This window comes from Eublepharis macularius, chromosome 13 (assembly GCF_028583425.1).
Source record: "Eublepharis macularius isolate TG4126 chromosome 13, MPM_Emac_v1.0, whole genome shotgun sequence".
Taxonomy (NCBI): domain Eukaryota; kingdom Metazoa; phylum Chordata; class Lepidosauria; order Squamata; family Eublepharidae; genus Eublepharis; species Eublepharis macularius.
This window is the reverse complement of record NC_072802.1, coordinates 47,985,716-48,005,071: the sequence shown is the minus strand read 5'-3', so window position 1 is coordinate 48,005,071 and position 19,356 is coordinate 47,985,716. Positions and strand designations below refer to the sequence as shown.

Genomic DNA, 19,356 nt, shown 5'->3' with positions numbered 1-19,356 from the left:
TTGACGTGATTTATCTGGATTTCAGTAAAGCTTTTGATAAGGTCCCCCATGACATTCTGATGGGCAAACTGGAAGACTGTGGAGTGGACTATAGGACAGTTCGGTGGATAGGGAACTGGTTGGAGGACCGCACTCAAAGAGTGGTGGTCAATGGTGTTTCATCAGATTGGAGGGAGGTGTCCAGTGGGGTACCGCAGGGCTCGGTTTTGGGCCCGGTACTTTTCAATGTTTTTATCAATGATCTGGATGAAGGAGTGGAAGGGCTGCTCATTAAATTTGCTGATGATACCAAATTGGGAGGGGTAGCAAACACCCAAGAAGATAGAATTAAAATTCAACAAGACCTGAATACTCTGGAGAAGTGGGCAGCTGTGAATAGGATGCAATTCAACAAAGACAAGTACACAGTATTACATCTGGGCCACAAAAATGGGAAGCACAAATACTGGATGGGGGATACACTTCTGGGCAGTAGTATATGTGAAAGGGATCTTGGGGTAAGAGTGGACTGTAAACTAAATATGAGCAGTCAGTGTGATGCGGTGGCAAAAAAGGCTTAATTCAATCTTGGGTTGTATCAAAGGGGCCATAGCGTCGAAATTGCAGGAGGTCATAGCCCCTCTCTATACTGCCTTGGTCAGGCCACACCTGGAGTATTGTGTGCAGTTCTGGAGGCCTCACTTCAAAAAGGATGTGGACAAAATCGAGAGGGTGCAGAGGAGAGCGACGAGAATGATCAGGGGTCTGGAGACTGAGCCCTACAAGGAAAGGCTGAGGGCCTAGGGAATGTTTAGTTTGGAGAAGAGGAGGTTGAGGGGGGACATGATTTCTCTCTTTAAATATTTGAACGGCTGTCATTTGGAGGAGGGCAAGGAGCTGTTCCAGTTGGCAGCAGAGGGTAGGACCCGAAGCAATGGGCTTAAATTACATGCTCAAAGGTACCGGCTGGATATTAGGAAAAACTTTTTCACGGTCAGAGTAGTTCAAAAGTGGAATCAGCTGCCTAGGGAGCTGCCCCCTCACTGGCAGTTTTCAAGAAGAGGCTGGATGAATACTTGTCAGAGATGCTTTAGGCTGATCCTGCACTGGGCAGGGGGTTGGACTAGATGGTCTATATGACCCCTTCCAACTCTATGATTCTATGAGATGTTAACTTGCATAAGTCAAGCTGCAAAGTTTCAAACAGAATAGAATACAAAAGGGCTAGCCCTCCAGGCTAATCCAAGAATGAGATGGCCAAGGGACAGCAACCAGTCCAACTGCTAATCCTAAATAGAAAGAACCAAAACTAAATACTCCATTTTTATCCTGTATTGACCAGCAACATGGGCAGAGTCTAGGAACCAATCAGGGCTTTGCTAAGATAATGTGCATGGCTCTGTGCAGCTGCCTCATGTCCGCTCATCAGCACAATTATCCCCAACCTGGGTCCTGATAGCTTAACGAGACGGAATGCAAGGGATGAACCTCTCCTCCCAGGCGTCAGCCTTGATACTTCTGTGATCTCACTTGCACCTGCATTAACAGCAGCAGCAGCAGCAGCATGCTTATATACCACCTTTCTGGACCAATTAGCGCCACACTCAGAGTGGTGAACAAATTCAGTTTTATTATTATTTCCACAATATAGCTGGAGAGCTGGGCTGAGAGGAGTGGCTTACCCAAGGCCACCTGCTGAGCTCATGGCCATAGTGGGAGTGGAACCAGGAGAGTGCTGATTTGCAGCCCAGCCACTTAACCAGTATGCTACAGCAGCTCTATGCTATTCTGCACAGTGTGTCTAAACTACTCTGGGAACTGCTTTACACTGAGTTTCTCCAAGTTTCCCAGAATCCTCTTTTAGGCCTAACCAGGCAGGCTTTCCTTAGTATAAGTTTGGCAGAGAAGCAATTTGGTTTTTGACATCGCTGACCTACAATCTGCCTCAGATTCTACGTTTGGACAAAAGCAGTACTGACACTTCCAAAATCAGTAACTATGGAGGCAAGCAGCAGCTGTGAATGACTAACCCTAACCAGGCAGTCCTGAAAATGTAGCAGTCTGCTACAACCTGTAATTCCTGGTTTCCACAGTCCATTTTGGGAGGGCAGGGATGCTACCCCACTCTCTTCCTCCATGCACTGTAGTTCAGATAATCTGTACAGATTTTTTTTTAGACTCCATTGGTTCTACATGCTGAAAGGCTATTGTATGACACCTGCTATACCATCATTCAAGTGTCAATAAAGAGTTCTTTACCTTTAAAAAAGTGTGTGATTCTTTGGTCTAACTTTGCCATAGCTATTGTGAGGTACAAGAAACAGACCACAGCAGCTGTTCTTAATGCACACACTGCTTCATGTAGTTCAGTCTTGAATGCATTTAATAGTCAGCACTGAACATGTTCTGAAGAAGTTTGTGCTCAGGAGGTAGTGAAGGGTATCTGTCCTTACTGGATTGTGAAACCTATCTTGTTGCTCAGAGACCAGATGTCAGACATGATGGACCAAATAATTGGAAAATTTTATAAAATACAGCATAGACCCTGTAGTATAACCCCACCTTCTTGTGCTTTTCTCAAGGCTTGCTGTCTCATGCATTGTTCCAAACCTATGTACAATTTGTTTCAGAGGGTCATAAGGGGTATACCTTTCTGGAAAAGTAGTAATTTAAGTGGCAAAACCTTGTTACTTTCTAGTTGTTAAGCATCAGATCAATGCCCAGTTTCTTTTCCTGCTCCTGTGCTTGTTTAAAATGTGCTGGAGCAGGAATAACTAGTAACTGCATGCAGTTGACTGATTGCTTTTGCTTAACCTCTGTGCAGAGAGATTATACTGACCAATTCCATTGGGAGTTTTCCTTTTCCCTCCCCATCCTTCAACCACTTTTTATTGCAGGTTATAGTTTAGTTTCATTGCTTGATTGTTTGTAGGGCACATAATTCAAACACTGCAGCATGAACTTTTCTGTTCTGTTCCTCTTGGGGCAAAATGACAGGCGATGTTCGGGATCATCAACTGAATTCTCTGCTACGTAATTTAGCTAGGGAAACAACTGAGGGAAAGAATGATACTGAATGGCACTGGGGAGAGAGGCTATCTCTTGCTCCATCTTATTTCCGCCAGGCTGTTTAAAGATCAAGTAGACTGCTGGTATCTATCCTTACTTGGGCTTCAAGTAGCTGGAACAGAATATCCTTTTTTGATTTGGGAAATTGCCGAGGGGGGGTACAGCTAATCCCCTCCCTTCCCCAGATCTGCAGCCCTGAACCCTATCAGGCCTGCTTACCAGTGCACGTGATTATTTTTTGTAGGTAAAATGACACAACAAGGAATTTAATCACAAAGATGCTATGCAGGGATGATGGATGTGAGCAAAGTGTGCACAAAACTCCACTGCTAACACAAATGCCTCTGCATTCATGGTCATGGTGATGTCAGCAAAATGGAAAATGGTTACCATCCAGGTACAGGTATAGTTAAAGCCTGAAGACCTGCTCATAAATTCTCTGGCAAACACAGCCTAACTTTATTTGGCAAACATATTGCTTCTTTTCCTGATGGCTTTTTTCCTGCAGTCTTTCATAATATTTGTACTAGAACAACAAAATCAATTACTTCCAAGAGAATGCTGCATTCAGAGAAACGGGCTGGAATAACCAACAACTGGCTCCTCCTGTAACCACACCCACAGTTGTAATTCAACTGAAGTCAACTGGGACAGGTCCACCCCCTGGAGAGATTGCTCCATAGAGGGAGGAGTGTAAACAGTACAGGGTGAAACTGATCCTTACCAGCTTTTAGCACCTGGGTGAAAGAGAGTGGCCCTGAAGCGAATAACAGATCCCGAGAGGCAACCATGGCTGTCCTCAAGATCCTTCTGCCTCTCATTGTGGGCCTCTGTGCTTACTATTTCTATAGCCAAGAATCCTTCTCTGCAGGTAAGCTGAGCCTCTGTAAAGGCATTTCTTGCAATGCCCCCTTCTTTCTTCAAACTGTCTTGTTAGGCTGTAGCATTCAGAAGACAATGTATGTGTTGTGCTACCTTAGGGGCTGTTCACATGAACATCAGAGAGGATGGTACTCCAAGTGGTGCCTTGGAGGCTTTCATTTTGGGCTGCAGCATTGTAATGGTATGGCAAATGCTGAATCCTGCCCATGGCTGTGGATGCACGAGACCAACTGGCCACGCGCTGGGAGCTAACAGGAAAGCTATTCCCATGCCTTTTCCAGATGCATGGGGTCAGTGGGGGGGTACCCTCAAGTCATAGCTGACTTATGGCGACCCCTGGTGGAGTTTTCATGGCAAGAGATGATCAGAGGTGGTTTGCCATTGCCTGCCTCTGCAGCCCTGTTCATCGTTGTTGGTCTTCCATCCAATTACTAACCAAAGTCAACCCTGCTTAGCTTCTGAGATCTGACAAGTGCAGGCTTACTTGGGTTGCCTTACATATTATCTGTTGCTTTAAATGGTGGTGGAGAGTGCCCTAAAGTCATAGCTGACTTATGGCAACCCCTGGTGGAGTTTTCATGGCAAGAGACTAACAGGTGATTTGCCATTGCCTGCCTCTGCAACCCTGGTCTTCCTTGGAGGTCTCCCATCCAATTACTAACCAAGGCCGACCCTGCTTGTACTCCTATATACTATCTGTGCTTCATTTTGTCTAATATCAGTCCTAGAATTGATTATGTTCTGTTTCAGCAATTCTTCAACTCCATATTGGATCCTTGCTAATGCTATGTCTTTGTAAACTTTTATCTATTTTACCTTATGACATTGTTTATGGAAATATCCTTGACACTGTATGGAAATGTCCTTGCTACTGATTGTACTAATCTCGCACTATGTAATCCACCTTGAATTTCCGTGAGAAAGGCAGACTATAAATAAATAAATAAATAAATAAATAAATAAATGTGCTACAGCAAGTGTCTAAAATCACTTGCTAAATTACCTACTTTGTCAGAGGCATTTTATTTATATAAAACCTCCCCACATTTTGGCATATTGACAATTGCATTCAAGTGACTGTCAACGACCACTGGCGTCTGTCTGAGTTTTGAATATTTATTTTAGCTGGGTTATCGACATGTGAATGCCATAATCCTTTATACTTTAAGCATAACATAAATATATATCTTGGTTGAGGGATGATAGAGGATAAATCAAGTTAAAAGGAAATATCTAAATATGGTGAAAATGGAAGAACGTTTAGCAGAGAGGCTAAATGTAAGAACAAACTATAATTAAACCATTTCCTTGAGTATCGGAGGGATCAACAAGCAGGTCGTATCCCAAGTTAGGAGAGGTTGCAATAGCAGCACCTTCAGTTCAATTTTTTTATTGCGGTATTTTGCTTACAAAACTAGTACTGGGTGTGGCCCATGTGGATGTAAAATGCTGGCCTCAGCAACCAGTTGCAGACATTCTGTTCTCGCTCGTGCCCAGAAACTGAGGTATTGCATAAGATTGGCAGAGATCCTGCAGGTGAAGGCAAAAGTATTTCTAAGAACTGCATAAGCCCCAATGAAACCTACTACAAGCAACTGCATTTGCTCTATCAGCCTTGTTACCCAAAGTCTTCTGTGGCACACGCTCACTTCATACATGGGGATCACTACTAGCCATCATTATCTCCTGGTAGAAACAGAGAGCGTACCCTAGCTGATAACATCTCCCTAGAGTCTGATCAGCAGCAACAGGAATACCTGGAGGAGAACAGTCACATTTTCATTTGTCTGATTTGGTTTCTGATATGCAGAAATGATACATATTTTGGAAATAGCATGTCTGTGCTTGGTTGAGTAGCCAACAGGGTGGGAAGCTACCCTCTGTGGAGTGAGGAGCAAATGCATCCAAGTAATACTGGAAATTAAGGCCAGCTTATAGGGTAAAGGGCTAAACAGTCCTGTGAGCCAGGCTGTCAGACCATTAGTAACCCCCCATCACCCAGAGCTTTGTGACTGCATAAGGACGTCAACAGAAATCTTCCGAGCCAATATCTCACTGTACTGCATCAGCTCTCAGATCTTACATCACAGGTAACCCTTTGAGCTGCTGTCTCTATAACAAATACTCAGTGGAATGAAGCCATCTTGACCAGCTCCTTCTATGCCTGCAGAAATGGTGCGAGGAAAACGTGTCCTGGTGACGGGGTCAAGCACAGGGATTGGGGAGCAAATTGCTTATGAGTTTGCACGGATGGGGGCCAACGTAGCAGTAACAGCAAGGAGGGAGAAGCAACTCCAGATGGTAAGTTATGGATCCCTTGAGTAAAGATTTCAGAGATTCCCAAGCATGGCTACCTACATTTCTCAGCCCTAACTTACCTCATCCCACACACACACACTGCTAAAATATTCCTTCTCTCCCCCAAAGCATCCCTTGGGATCATCAGCTTGCTTGCTAATGGACTGCCAAAACACCTTTACATTGTGATGATTCTGCAAAACTATATTCTTTCTTTGCTTCTCCCCAGGTGGTCCAAAAGTGTCTGGAATTGGGAGCCAGCTCTGCATCATACATTGTGTCTGACATGAGCAATCTGACCTCTGCCCAAAAAGTCATTGAGGAAACGAAGAGCAAACTGGGTAAACGCTAAAGCTTTTCAATTCCTGCCCAGACAGGTCCACCTTCACCCCCCAGGACCTGTACACATGTCCTGTACCAGGGCTTTTTTTCAGCGGGAACGCAGTGGAACGGAGTTCTGGAACCTCTTGAAAATGGTCAGCAGCGCATAGGGCAATCTAAACTCCCCTCTGTCTGGAGATCAGGGGGCGGGGCCACCAGCCATGTGACCATTTTCTCTGAGGGCAACCCACTGAGTTCTGCCACCTCTTTTCCCAGAAAAAAAGTGCTGTCCTGTACACAAGCAAACAGTTTTTCCCGTCCTCTTACTCTGAAGAGTAACAGAAGTTTTGACAGAAACTTCCCTTCTGCGCCTTGGCTGGCCATTTGCTTTGCCTTATCTCATGTAATGTGCTTTGGCTTTACACTGGGCAGGAGGGGGTTGAGTGCCCTTTGCCTCTGCCCCAGATATGCCTAAAGAGAAGAGGGTTCTTGTGGCTCACCCCAACTGAGGTGTTTATCTTTACTATTCTTCTGCAACCACCCCTCAGAACTTTCCTCTAAACTGAAATTTTCATAGGGCCAAACTAGATGTTACATTTTCTACATGCAGAGTAACAGGAACATGTACTTGCATGTCTGGTTAGACCTAAACCTGTTGCCACTGTTGAAGTTTAACACCAACAGTTAGTAGTCGAGAGGGTGAAACACCACCCCACCATTATTGTATTAACCAGGCTCATTCTCTGCCCCCCACCCCCACACACCTTGAGCAGCCAAGTCCCCAGTGCAAGCAGAGAACTGGCTGGGAGAGGGGGAGAACTCAGGTGTGAGGAGAAAAGGAAGGACAGATCGGTGCTTTGGTTGTTGTGGATTTTCCGAGCTGTATAGCCGTGGTCTTGGCATTGTAGTTCCTGACATTTCACCAGCAGCTGTGACTGGCATCTTCAGAAGTGTAGCACCAAAAGACAGAGATCTCTCAGTGTCACAGTGTGGAAAAGAAGTTGGCAGGTAATTTGTATTTACTCAGGAAGGAAGGGTTGGGCTGAGTCATCCTGTAAGAGTTTCCCAGGGTGTGGAATGCTAATGGAGGGAGGCTTCACTGTATCCTGAGGAGGTACTTTTGCATATGGATTGGTGCTCGATATGCTAATCTTCTCTGCAGGGCTATTGTCGGGTATAGAGTATTTTGTTAGCCTGGTGTTTTTCAGGACTGGAAACCATGCTGTATTCATTCTTAAGGTCTCTTTTTTCCTGTTGAAATTGTGCTTATGCTTATGAACCAGTGCTTGCCCATTAGGCTGCATCATAACACAGCAGGATGGGGGAAAGGGGAGGACAGTGGGGGCATCAGCTAAGGAGGCGGCAAGGTACCATCCTGCTGACTTTACTGAGCACATCATCCTCCATCACCACTATTCCCCCGTTGCCTGGTTCCCATGAGGTTGGCCACATCTGACTTGGAAGACTCTTGGTCTGGCAGATACATTGGTGAAGGCAACACCACCACTGGCTCTTTGTACTCCATCTTTCTCTGATTTGGCTTGGATAAAAACCTAAGCACTAGGTGTGATAAAGAACAAATTCTAGCCTTCTCTAACTGCTAGATGCCTGGTGCTCTTCAGGTGCCCTTGACTGCATGCCCCTCTTTCTAGCATCCTTGTCCACCCATACTCCCTCCTGTTTGCTGCTAACTTGGATCGCTGCTCCAGCCTTCTTTGGAAAAAAACTGCTCAGCCCATTTCTTCACCTGCCTCCCTATTGAACTTCCCAGTACTAAGTTTATGTTCCCTATTTTATTCTGCTTTGACCCCCCCGCCCACCCCCAAAAGGATCTGCTCCACACTCCAATTTAGAGCTTGTTCTAATCCTCTGAAGATGTGTAAATTCTGGCCCTCCACATTCTTCTACCTAGTCCTGCCAAGTGTTCTTTGCAGGGCCAGTCACCACTGGAATATAAACAGCTAGCAAGCTGTGGGCATTCCGTTTGTTTCACCTGTGGATTGAAAGGACAGGGCTCAGCAAGAGAAGGCTGAAAGATACGGCATGGAGTTTGATGTGGAGAGAAGCCAACTGTCCAGTCCAAGTGCAGGTATGGCTCTTGCTTCCTCTATGTCTTTTCTCTTTCAGGAGGCCTTGACTATCTAGTACTGAACCATGTTGGAGGAAATGTTGGGCTTCATCTATTCAGAGGAGACATGGAAATCGTGAAGCGCTCCATGAATCTCAACTTCTTCAGCTATGTCCAGCTAACTATTTCTGCACTAAATATGTTACAAGAGTCTGGAGGGAGCATCATCGTCATGTCTTCCATGGCTGGTAGGGGAGGAAATACCTTGTCCATTGCAGTTCACTTCTGAATGAAGCCAACAATTTGGCACTGCCCACAAGTTGGAACCTCTCTCACTTTGCAACCTCAGCCTTCATAAGAGCTTTGTTGATGAGTGAGGCCCACCTTGTCCAGCATCCTGTTTCTAGCTGTAGCATCCAGATGCCTTTGGGGGCTCACAAGCAGGGCATGAAGGTGATGTTGTTCTGCCGTTTGCTGTCTCCAGCATCTGGTCTTTATACTGTTTCTGAACATGGTAGTTCTGTTATGCTATAATGACTATAGATCCAGAGGAGTTAGCCATGTTAGTCTGTAGTAGCAACAGGGCTCATTTTGAGGGGGAACGTGCCGGAACGCAGTTCCGGCAGTTCCCCAAAGAGGTCACATGTCAGGTGGCCCCGCCCACCTGACTCAGCCATCTTGAGCCCATTTCAGCCTGGATTAGGGCCGAAACGGCCCGGATCGGGTCTCTGACGGGTGGTGGATCACTCTCCCACTCAGCAGTGGCCCGATCCTGACCATTTTGGGCCCCTTTTCTGCCATTTTCAGCCACTTTTTGCCATTTTGTGCCCAATTTCGGCCCTGAATGGCCAGGATTGGGTCCAAAACAGCCAGGATAGGTGATGCCAGGGGTGTGTGGCATATGCAAATCAGTTATGCTAATGACACACTTCTGGTAATAGCAAGGGGTGTGGCATATGCTAATGAGTTCCTCCAGCTCTTTTTCTACAAAATGACCCCTGAGTAGCAAAATAGTAAATAGTCCAGTAGCAAACATGCATGTGAATCGGCTAGCAGAGTCACCAACACAGGTACCAGACCCTGCAACAGACCCAGATGCCAACTCTGCCCTCGTATCTACCCAGGAAATACGATTACAGGACCCAATAGTGTCAACTACACTATCTCTGGCTCTTACAGCTGCTCATCCTCCAATGTGATATATGCCCTCATGTGCCAACAATGTCCATCTGCTCTGTACATTGGACAAACCAGCCAACCTCTGAGCTAAAGAATAAATGGACACAAATCTGACATTAAAAATGGCAACATCCAGAAACCAGTGGGAGAACACTTCAATCTACCAGGACATTCCATCAAGGACTTAAAGGTCACTGTAGTTCAACAGAAACCTTTCAAAAACAAAGTCCAATGGGAAGCTGCTGAATTGGAATTCATATATAAATTTGACTCAGTCAGACTTGGATTGAATAGAGACTATGAATGGTTATTATCGGAAGTAACTGCCTTTCAGGCATTCTATTCAGATTCAGCTATGGAGGGGTCTCACCCAGCCTGGATTGTGCACTCCACCTCTTTCATGACTTTTGCAACTGATTTGCATCTAGCCCCCCTCCCCCTCTGACCAGTTTCTTCATACCCTCCACGCAGCTGACGAAGAGAACTATGTTTCTCAAAAGCTTATGCTACAGTAAAGTTGGTTAGTCTTAAAGGTGCTACTGGACTTTTTACTATTTTGCTATAATGACTAATAGCTTTCAATAGATCTATCCTGGATAGAACTATCCACAGATGGGTCGAATTATTTTAAAAGCCATTCAAGGGAATGATCATCACTGAGGCAGAGAAGTCAAACCAGCCCCTCCCCAATAGTCTACTTTTTATAGTGGGTGAAGTCAGCAGTCAGTCCAGTGGGAACAGAGACAAATGGCGCAATTCAGACAAGATTCAGATTTTAAAAGCAGCAACGAATACCAGAAGGACCAGAAGCAAGTACTGTAATTCAAGACAGACAAGAGCTACAAAAGGGAAAGCTAAGGCTTAGCCTGGCAACGTCCTTTCACAGGAAGACAGTATGCCTGGACTACTCAGAGGCTGGGAGCAGTGGTGGATTGGTTCTTGAGGTCCACTGACTAAGGGCTGAAACAGAAGTATCCACCATACCAATAAGTTTATCGAAAAAGGCAAATAGCAATTCAATGGGGATGTTTCAAAGCAGAAAAATAACAACAGGGCAGAATACTTAACCCCACCTTCCCAGTATACTGGGGTCCTGCTAGAATAGAGACCCTGCATACCTGGTAGTAGAGAGGGTTTTTTTTTAAGTTGAGATATCCATCAACTGAACTCCTAGTGTCTTATCTTGTTTGGTCCGCAATCAACAAGGCTTATGACAGAAAGATACCTCTGATCACTGGCACGTGGCTTAGTTCCCGTTTGAGACATCCACATCGCAATCCCATCTGCCTTACGGACACAATATGAATTGGGTTCTTCTAGAACTATAAGGGTGTGTGTAGGAGGGGGGATTCAAAATTTACATGATAAAGACATAAGAGTGGCCATACTGGATCAGACCAGTGGTTCCTTCTGCTCCATCGTTCTATTTCCAGTCAGATACTACAGGGAAGCCCCAAGGCAGGGCCCATAGACAACAGCCCTTGCCTGCGGACTGTCCCCCACCGTCTGACAGATCAGAGGCATTCTTCCTCTGAATCTGCAGGTCCCACTCAGCTAAGTTAGCGGCCACATCTTTTGGCAAGAGATGTAACATCTCTGGAAGCTTTAAATCCATGGAGGGACAAGTGTGTTAGAATTTGGAAGGGGTGTGAAATATATGCAGTATTTATCTTCCTAACCTTATCTCACTGCTTTAACAACACAAACCACACCATTTATAATTTATAAAGCAGCTGTAGCACAGTGGTTAAGTGGTTTGGCTGTGAATCAGCACTCTACTGGTTCAAATCCCACTACTGCCATGAGCTCAGTAGGTGGCCTTGGGTAAGCCACTCCTCTCAGCCCCAGCTCCTCCAGCTGTATTGTGGAGATAATAATAACACTGACTTGTTCACTGCTCTGGGTGGAGAACTCATCTGTTTAGAAGAGTGGCATATAAGCACAGTTGTTATTGTTGTTGTTTTTATAGTTATGAAATTTAAAAGTATAATTGGGAATATACCTACTACTACAGAGAAAGAAAGAGCTGCATATGTATCCTAATTTTTGCCCTCTGAGAGGTATGCAGGGGAAACTTGAAAATAGAAACAAGGAAAATTGTAGCAAACAAAACGAAATGTGTTATTTCAATGGACAGAAGCAACCTACCACACACTCAATAGGACTAGCACAGTATAGTTGGATATCAAGTTAAAACTTTATATCATTGAAATATATGAACTCTTCAATAGCTATCATAATCATATACATTATAGCAAACTGGTGGTTTTGAGAATAAAATGGGGAAGAGGAGAATGATGTTGTATGTCATTTTGAGTATCTATAGAGAAAAAAGTGGAGTATAAAGATTGAAAGAAATGAATTGTAAACAAAACTAGTCACAAAAGTAGTCACATTTAAACTATATTTTGTATATGTCTACAGAATACAGACAAGTTCTAATGTAAAGCTGTAGATGGCTTTTCTCACTCAAAATGTCTAATATGAAAATTTTTACGCAAAACATGATCTTAAAAAGTATTTCACTCATTCCAAGAGAAACTATTCATCAGAGTTTTTCATCAATGCTTCCATAGATAAAAATTGTGCCTTTAAAGTGTTCAAAGCACTTCATATTTATTAATTCAGCCCTCTATCAGATTTTAATTCAGAGCAGAGTATGTTGCGCTCCCTTCCCCATTTTATCCTCACAACAACCCTGCAAGTTAGAGAGGTGACGGGCCCAGGAAGTTTGATGGCTGAGTGGTGATTTGAGCTTGGGCCTCCCTGATCCTAATACAACAATCTACGCCATCCTGGCTGTAAAGCAGGTCAGATTTATTACACCCATAATTCAGGAGGGATTGAAAACAAGATACTATTGTTTGCCTCAGGCTGCCTTGTGAGTTTGAATTTGAAGAGAGATTTGAATCAGGGATTTCCTGCTCTCAGCCACTACAGTGCACCAACTTTCAGCCTCTTTCCAAAGATCTATGAAGCCAGCAAGTTTAGCTTTTGCCTCTGAGAGCAGAATCAGTCCCATCTTACTGACTCAGCAGCTATTCCTGCTCCACCTCAATACTGGTTGGAGTCCAACCTATTAGCAAAGTTATTAAAGATCAAAGGGACTGTCTAATGTTCTTCTGTCATGTTCAGGCTCAACGTGCTTGAACCATGGCAATTCTTCCCTCTTCCTAACACTCTTCAGTCCTAGAGCTAAGAACTGCAGCAAGGCTTCCAGGGTTTCTGATGCTGGCATGAAAGCAGCAGCGGTGCCAGGGTTTTTGGTGCCTGTGGCCAGCCGGCGGCTGGGCACCTGCACGCCTGCGTGTGCGCACATGCACCAGCCTGCGTGATGATGTCACATGTGACTCATCACGGGGGCGCGCACGCTGCCAGCCCAATTGCTGTGGCGGGCAGCTGGGAAGGCATGCGGGTGGCCTCCGAGCTCTTCTGCTCGGTTTCCCTGCGCCGCTGCAGACGTCTGCCCGCGGCTGCTGAGCCTGGCTGGGGGCATGTGCTGGCAGTGGCGGCTCGGAGCAGGAGGGCTAGGAAGCTGCAGGTCAGTGGCGCGTGCTCCTGCCCCCTGCGCCTCCTCCAGCGCCCCCTCCGGTGCCCTGCACCCTGAGGCCACCATGGGCGCGCTGGCCCTGCATGAAAGCATTTTAATCCTAGACCAGACTGAAGGAATGCTTCATCCCCTAACATTGCAACTAAGCCTGCGATCCCAGGCATGCTTAATAGCAATAAACCCTTATTGATAGGAGGTACTCTACTGATGAATTGTTCATCTCTCTCAGGTCGCATTATGTCCCCGTTCACCCTTGAATACTCTGCCGCCAAATTTGCAGTAGAAGGCTTCTACAGTGGGCTTCGTACTGAAATGCGCCTTCGGAAGATCAATTTGCCCATCACAGTTGCTGTCTTAGGGTACATTAACACAGGTAAGTCTCACTTGGGCTTCTCTTCTGTAGCCATCTGATCCCCATGAACTTGACCTAATGCTCATTCTCTTCCCTGTAGACAATGCCATGAAAGAAGTCAGTAACAAAATGACCATGGAACCAAGTTCCAAAGAAGAGTGTGCCAAAGAGGTAGTGAAAGGAGGTGTGTTGAGACGTCGGGAAGTTATCTATCCTTACTGGAGCCAGAAATTTATCTTAATACTCAGAGACTTGATGCCAAACTTGGTGGACCAACTAGTTGGAAAATCCTACAAACTGGAAAATATCTCTTAAAATGACTTTTTGATACATAGCGTGGACCCCCTTAGAAGTGTGCCACTGTCCTGCAGTGTTCTCAGGCTTCCTCTCCACTTCACTCAAAACACATGTATGGTTTGTTTCACTTGATCATCATGAGGATCCAGCCAAAGTGAAAAGCAGAATCACCAGAATCCCTGGCAGCACAACAGCTACACTGTCTGGTGTGGTGCTACTCCAGAGCAGGCTAAGTAGGCACAAACCATGAAGGCAACAGTCAGAATTAGCAGGAAAGAACTGAGACCACAATGAAGGTCTTTCTGACAGAGTCCTTTGAAACCCCCTTGACCTAATGGCTACAGAATAATAACAACAACATTCGATTTATATACCACCTTTAGGACAAATTAACACCCACTCAGAGCAGTTTACAAAGTGTGTTACTATTATCCTCACGACAATCATCCTGTGGGTGATTGAGAAGCTGTGGGTGGGGCTGAGAAGCTGTGACTGATCCAAGGTCATCCAACTGGCTTCAAGCAGAGGAGTGGGGAATCAAACCCGGCTCTCCAGATTAGAGTCCTGCCACTCTTCTTAACCACTACACCAAACTGGCTCTCAGGTATGGCAGGACATGGTTAAGGTGGCTCTGGAATCTGTCCTGCCCAATATATGATTAGTCTGCTGTGCCATGGGGCTTTCTCAGGGCTGGTTTTCATGTGTTCTAGGCCGTTTCCCTTTGGTACCACCCCTTTCTCCTATAATCACACACCCTCTTCTATTTGGCCATCCCCTTTGGTGCTACCCTTTTTTCATTAACCACACCCTTTCCCATTTCAATTTGCCTACTCTAGCAAAGAGAAATCATACAAAATTTTGCTTGCTTGGTTGCATGAAAGCAACACAGAACATCGCCACCCTGTAGATGCAGCCGTAGAGTAAGTGCTTGGCTTTCGTTGGAGAAGTGGTTTGGTATATTACTGCACTGTACAGATAATGTGGAAAAAGAACACACGCTCCTAAAACGGCCATTTTCACACCGCTTACCGGCCATGGAACATCGTGCTAAGCTCCCGGAACAACAGCGCCTTCCTGTTCTCGCGTGAAATCGCACCAGGAAGACGCTGTCGTTCAGGGAGCTTAGCACAATGTTCTGTGGCCAGTAAGCAGTGTGAAAACGGCTCAAGTGGGTCCCACAATGTGATACGTTCAGTATGTTTAAAATTCCACAGGAACAATCCAAAACATTTAGGGAGGGAAGAGCCTTTTGTTTCCTTATCACTTCCATTCTTATTCATAACTTAGATTCATATCTTAAGACACAACTGAGAAATAATTTCACTGCTCTTCATGATAAAGTTGCTATTACTTTTCATTGTGAACTGTCTATAGATATACGTAGGGAAATTGTACAGGGAAAACTTATGGAGAAGTGGGGTGGGACAAGCCTTGGTGTGAATTGTTGCTATGGAGTTTGTTTTATTACTTGTGGCTTTTATGGCCCCTGGATTGCAGCAATCTGAAATCTGAATCTCTGCCCTTTACTGTCACTGGGGATTCTTGGTGAAGTTTGCAATGGTAAAGGTCAGTTGTTAGTCTTTAAGGTACCACGGGATTTTGGTTTTATAAAAGAAACATGGTTATTTCACATAAGGGGCATTAGGTTTACACCAACGAGTGGGACCCTTCAGTGTTTGCCCCATTTCACTGGCTGCTGACAGCAGCTCTGGGCCTTCTGCAACTCTTGGGCCGATTCCACACGTCTTACCTGAAGCCGGGACGTTGCAGAACATTCTGGAAAAAACGCAGAAGATCGCATTTTCTCGTGCGAGTTTTGCACGATATCGCGCAAAACTCGTGTGAGAAAACGTGATCTTCCGCGTTTTTTCCGGAATGTTCCGCAGCGTCCCGGCTTCAGGTAAGCCGTGCAGAATCGGCCTTGGATTCCGTGGGATCTTTCTTGGGTGCCACTCCGTTGTTGAGCAACCACTCCCTATACAGTCTGCATTAACGCTCCAATATGTTTACATCTTGTTACTCTGGTTCCAACCCACAAAATAATTTTCAAGCTTACCACTCTTTGTACAAGCTTTACTGTCTTTATCCAGGCCCTTGTCCGCCCAATTAGACATAATTTGTGGCTTTCCCTCAAAACCCAGTACATTCTTGGTCTCTAGAATGCCCTGTGACCCAGATATCTGCCAAGTTATATCCTGGGGCATCCTCTTGACATTGAGTGGAAGGAAGGTGGAACAACTTGACTAAATCTAGAAGAAAAGTAGGCAGTCTATAGCAGCATGGAGGTTGAGGCAACTATAATTCTAAAACAGACTCCCTAGATGTAAGGTCCTTTAAGAAAGAGGACTCTTAAGGTGGGTGCAGGAAAACTGCACCCTGGCAAGACAGATGTGAATCAGACTGAAAAAGTTCAACACCTGTAAAGAGGAAGAGGGCCTGAGTGTCTGCAATTGCCTCTGATGCCAAACCAGAGAGAGGAGAGCCAGAGGTCTGTTTGAGACTGGCAGGGAAGGCCACTGAAAGTCGCCCACTTTAGTATTTTTATTACATTTTCATTCATTCATCAATATTATTATGCCTTGGTTATTTGTAAGCTACCTCAGCTTGACTGAGCGTTAAATGGTCACTTGCGTCTTCTTAACTGTGTGGCTGGATACAGGCCAAAAGTGCTTTCTGTTCATAAAAGAGAAAGCGTTTGCTAAGCTAATCTTTTCTCACATGTAGTGGGTACATTTGATCTTCTCTTTTACTGGTGGCTGTATTTTTTTCTAATTTCATAATTCTTAGAACTCTTCTGAAAAATTAACAAATGCAAGGATTGATGCTTTATGTGAACTGGCTGACAGTTATACTTGCACAAATAATTTTAAAAAACAAACAAAACCTAAACAGAAGCACTTCAAGGCGTCCCTAACCAGTAAAAATATCTCTGCTTCATCAAAACTTTCCATGCACTAACCTGGCTGGCCATTTTCTGTAGCCCACAGCTGCAGGCACTGACAGGGAAATCTCTACACTAGGAGTATGCAGTGAACTTTAATTCACTTAGGATCTCCCATAGACGAAAAAGACATTTAGGGCTCCGTATAGTGGGATCCAGGGCCCAAGTTTTCATTATCCTTCTCGTCATCTTTGTTGTCTCTGAACTTAGCCAGAATAGGAGTGTTGAAAACTGAACCAACGCCGGATGGGCCAGCACTTTGGGAAGATGAAGTAGGGCTGTTGACAGGAGTCCTAGAATGAGAAAATATTTCTTGTGAGGATTTCCAAGTATCTCCTGAAGTTGTATCTACATAACAAACAAGTTAAATAATAATTCTGTCTGCTCAGGGAATTCTGTGAGTTGTGGTTTTGTGATTAATAATAGGGAACTACTAGCACCCTTGCCAAATACAATTCCCAGGTTCCTTTTCAGGAAGCCATGACAGTTAATACTAGGGCTGAGCTGAACTAGGAAACACCTCTTATAAACCGGTGGTGCTCAACTTTTTGTATCTCACATCACACAATTCATTGCATCAAAGAACCTGCATCCTACCATGACAGAACCAAAAAGTCCACTTTTCCTGAGAACATTTTTATGTTTACAAGCCATTTGTTATTAAAATGTCCACTTGCAGGCGGATAAGGAGGTTGAAGGAGAGTGACTGCTTAGTAATTGTCAAACTAGTGGTGCATATACCACTGGTTGGGAACCATCATTGTAAAATAACTTGTTGCTACATGAAGTGCAACCCACCCCTTTTTGTTCACAATTTGGGAAGATTTAAAAGGGGAACACAACAACACATTTAGGTAGCCGTACTCCTCCTGCCAGATGCTCCTCCACATCAGTTTCCACTCCAAAAAAACACATCCCCTCCTTAGCAGCACTTGACGAGCAGCAGGGGGGGGGCAATCCCATCTCCTCAAGTGGCAACCTCCCCAAAATAGCCTCATCACAGCCCCTATCAAATGCTCCATTGGCGAACTGCCTTCACCCTGCATTTACTCTCAATGATATCACCATTGGTTACAGTTCTGGCACCCCAACTTTGTGTACAAGGACATCATGCTCCCCACGACCTCAATACATGCAGTTACCATTTTGTGGGAATAGGGCAGCACAGATATTTTCCCAGGCTTGATCCATGCAAATGCTCACCCACAAAAAATTGGGTTTCTAAGGGCATTTACTAAAGCTGAAAAATGTGTGTGTTGCCTTATTCACACAAAATGGCAACTGTGTATACCAGTTGCATATGTGCATAGCACAGTCATCCATTAGGTGAAAGTGGATCACCAAAATCATAATAGCCGAATAGAGCTAATAGTCAAATGTCATTAGCTACAAAATGACTTCACTATTACCAGAAAGAGAAGACCGAGCGTAGGTGCCGGTGCTAATGCAACAACCAATCCTAGCAATTTGGCACAAAAGAAGTAAGCGTTGGGGAAGTGAGTTTGGGAGCCATTTATTCCCCACCATCACCACCCAAAAAAGGCGATTACATGCTCAAAATGTTTACTGTTGAACGTTTGGCTCAACCCTAGTTGGTGTGTGTGGAGAAACAGCCATAATTTTCTGTGTGGAGAGTTACGAAAGAGTGCAAGAAACAGCTCTTTTTAAAAAGGTAGTATGGTATTCTCAGGGCCAAGCTACAAGTGACGAATGGCACTTGAACAACAAGTGGATTGAGTGGAGCGCAAGTGAACAAGGAGAAATACACTTGCTGTTCAAGTGTCATTCGTCACTTGTAGCTTCGCCCTCAGAGGTTTTCATTGTATCCAGGGGACAGAAGGATTCAAAAGGCATCATTTCTGACTGATTAGCTTTACAACTGCTGGTTAGTGGATGATTTAACCACATTCATTGGCCTTTAGTTGAGATAAGGACCTAAAATTCAGTGAACATTCATGGGTCGAAGCGCCTCGTGGGGGAGAATATAATGCTAGCCTCAGCTTAGAGCCAAGCTACAAGTGATGAATTACACTTGCCTGGCAAGTGAACAGACTCACGTGTATTTCTCCCCGTTCACTTGCCCTCCACAGTTGGCTCTTACACTTGCCTGGCAAGTGAACAGGCAAGTGTATTCCTCCCTGTTCACTTGCCCTCCACTTGCCCTCCACTTGATCAAGATTAAAAAGTGACTGGATAAAATTGATGGTGAGGAGGTCTAAGCTCCTTGGAGGTGAGGCTATAAATATAAAATTGTGTAGCTCTGCTCTCCACTCTATGCAGAATGCGCTGAAAATCCTACCTGCTTCTTTTGAGATAGCTCTTTTAGAGTCTGACTACAGAGGTTTATAGAAGAGAGGTTTATAAACACAGGTTTATAAACACAGAGGTTTATAGAAGAGAAACCACAGTCTAGTTCAGTG

General features: G+C 44.8%; 1 protein-coding gene across 1 annotated transcript; it reads left to right on the top strand.

The window, feature by feature from the left end:
- The first annotated feature begins 3,734 nt into the window (after positions 1–3,734).
- Positions 3,735–15,352, top strand: LOC129341558 (hydroxysteroid 11-beta-dehydrogenase 1-like protein A). Its single transcript, XM_054996818.1, has 6 exons — positions 3,735–3,919; positions 6,101–6,231; positions 6,458–6,569; positions 8,677–8,865; positions 13,576–13,719; positions 13,799–15,352. Exons 1-6 carry the CDS (start codon positions 3,838–3,840, stop codon positions 14,011–14,013), a joined length of 873 nt encoding a protein of 290 aa, XP_054852793.1. The 5' UTR covers positions 3,735–3,837; the 3' UTR covers positions 14,014–15,352.
- The last annotated feature ends 4,004 nt before the right edge of the window (positions 15,353–19,356 follow it).

Coding starts and splice junctions, on each gene's coding strand:
- LOC129341558 (XM_054996818.1), top strand. CDS start 3,838: ATGGCTGTCCTCAAGATCCTTCTGCCTCTCATTGTGGGCCTCTGTGCT. Junction 6,232..6,457: donor GGGAGAAGCAACTCCAGATG/GTAAGTTATGGA, acceptor GCTTCTCCCCAG/GTGGTCCAAAAGTGTCTGGA. Junction 8,866..13,575: donor CGTCATGTCTTCCATGGCTG/GTAGGGGAGGAA, acceptor CATCTCTCTCAG/GTCGCATTATGTCCCCGTTC.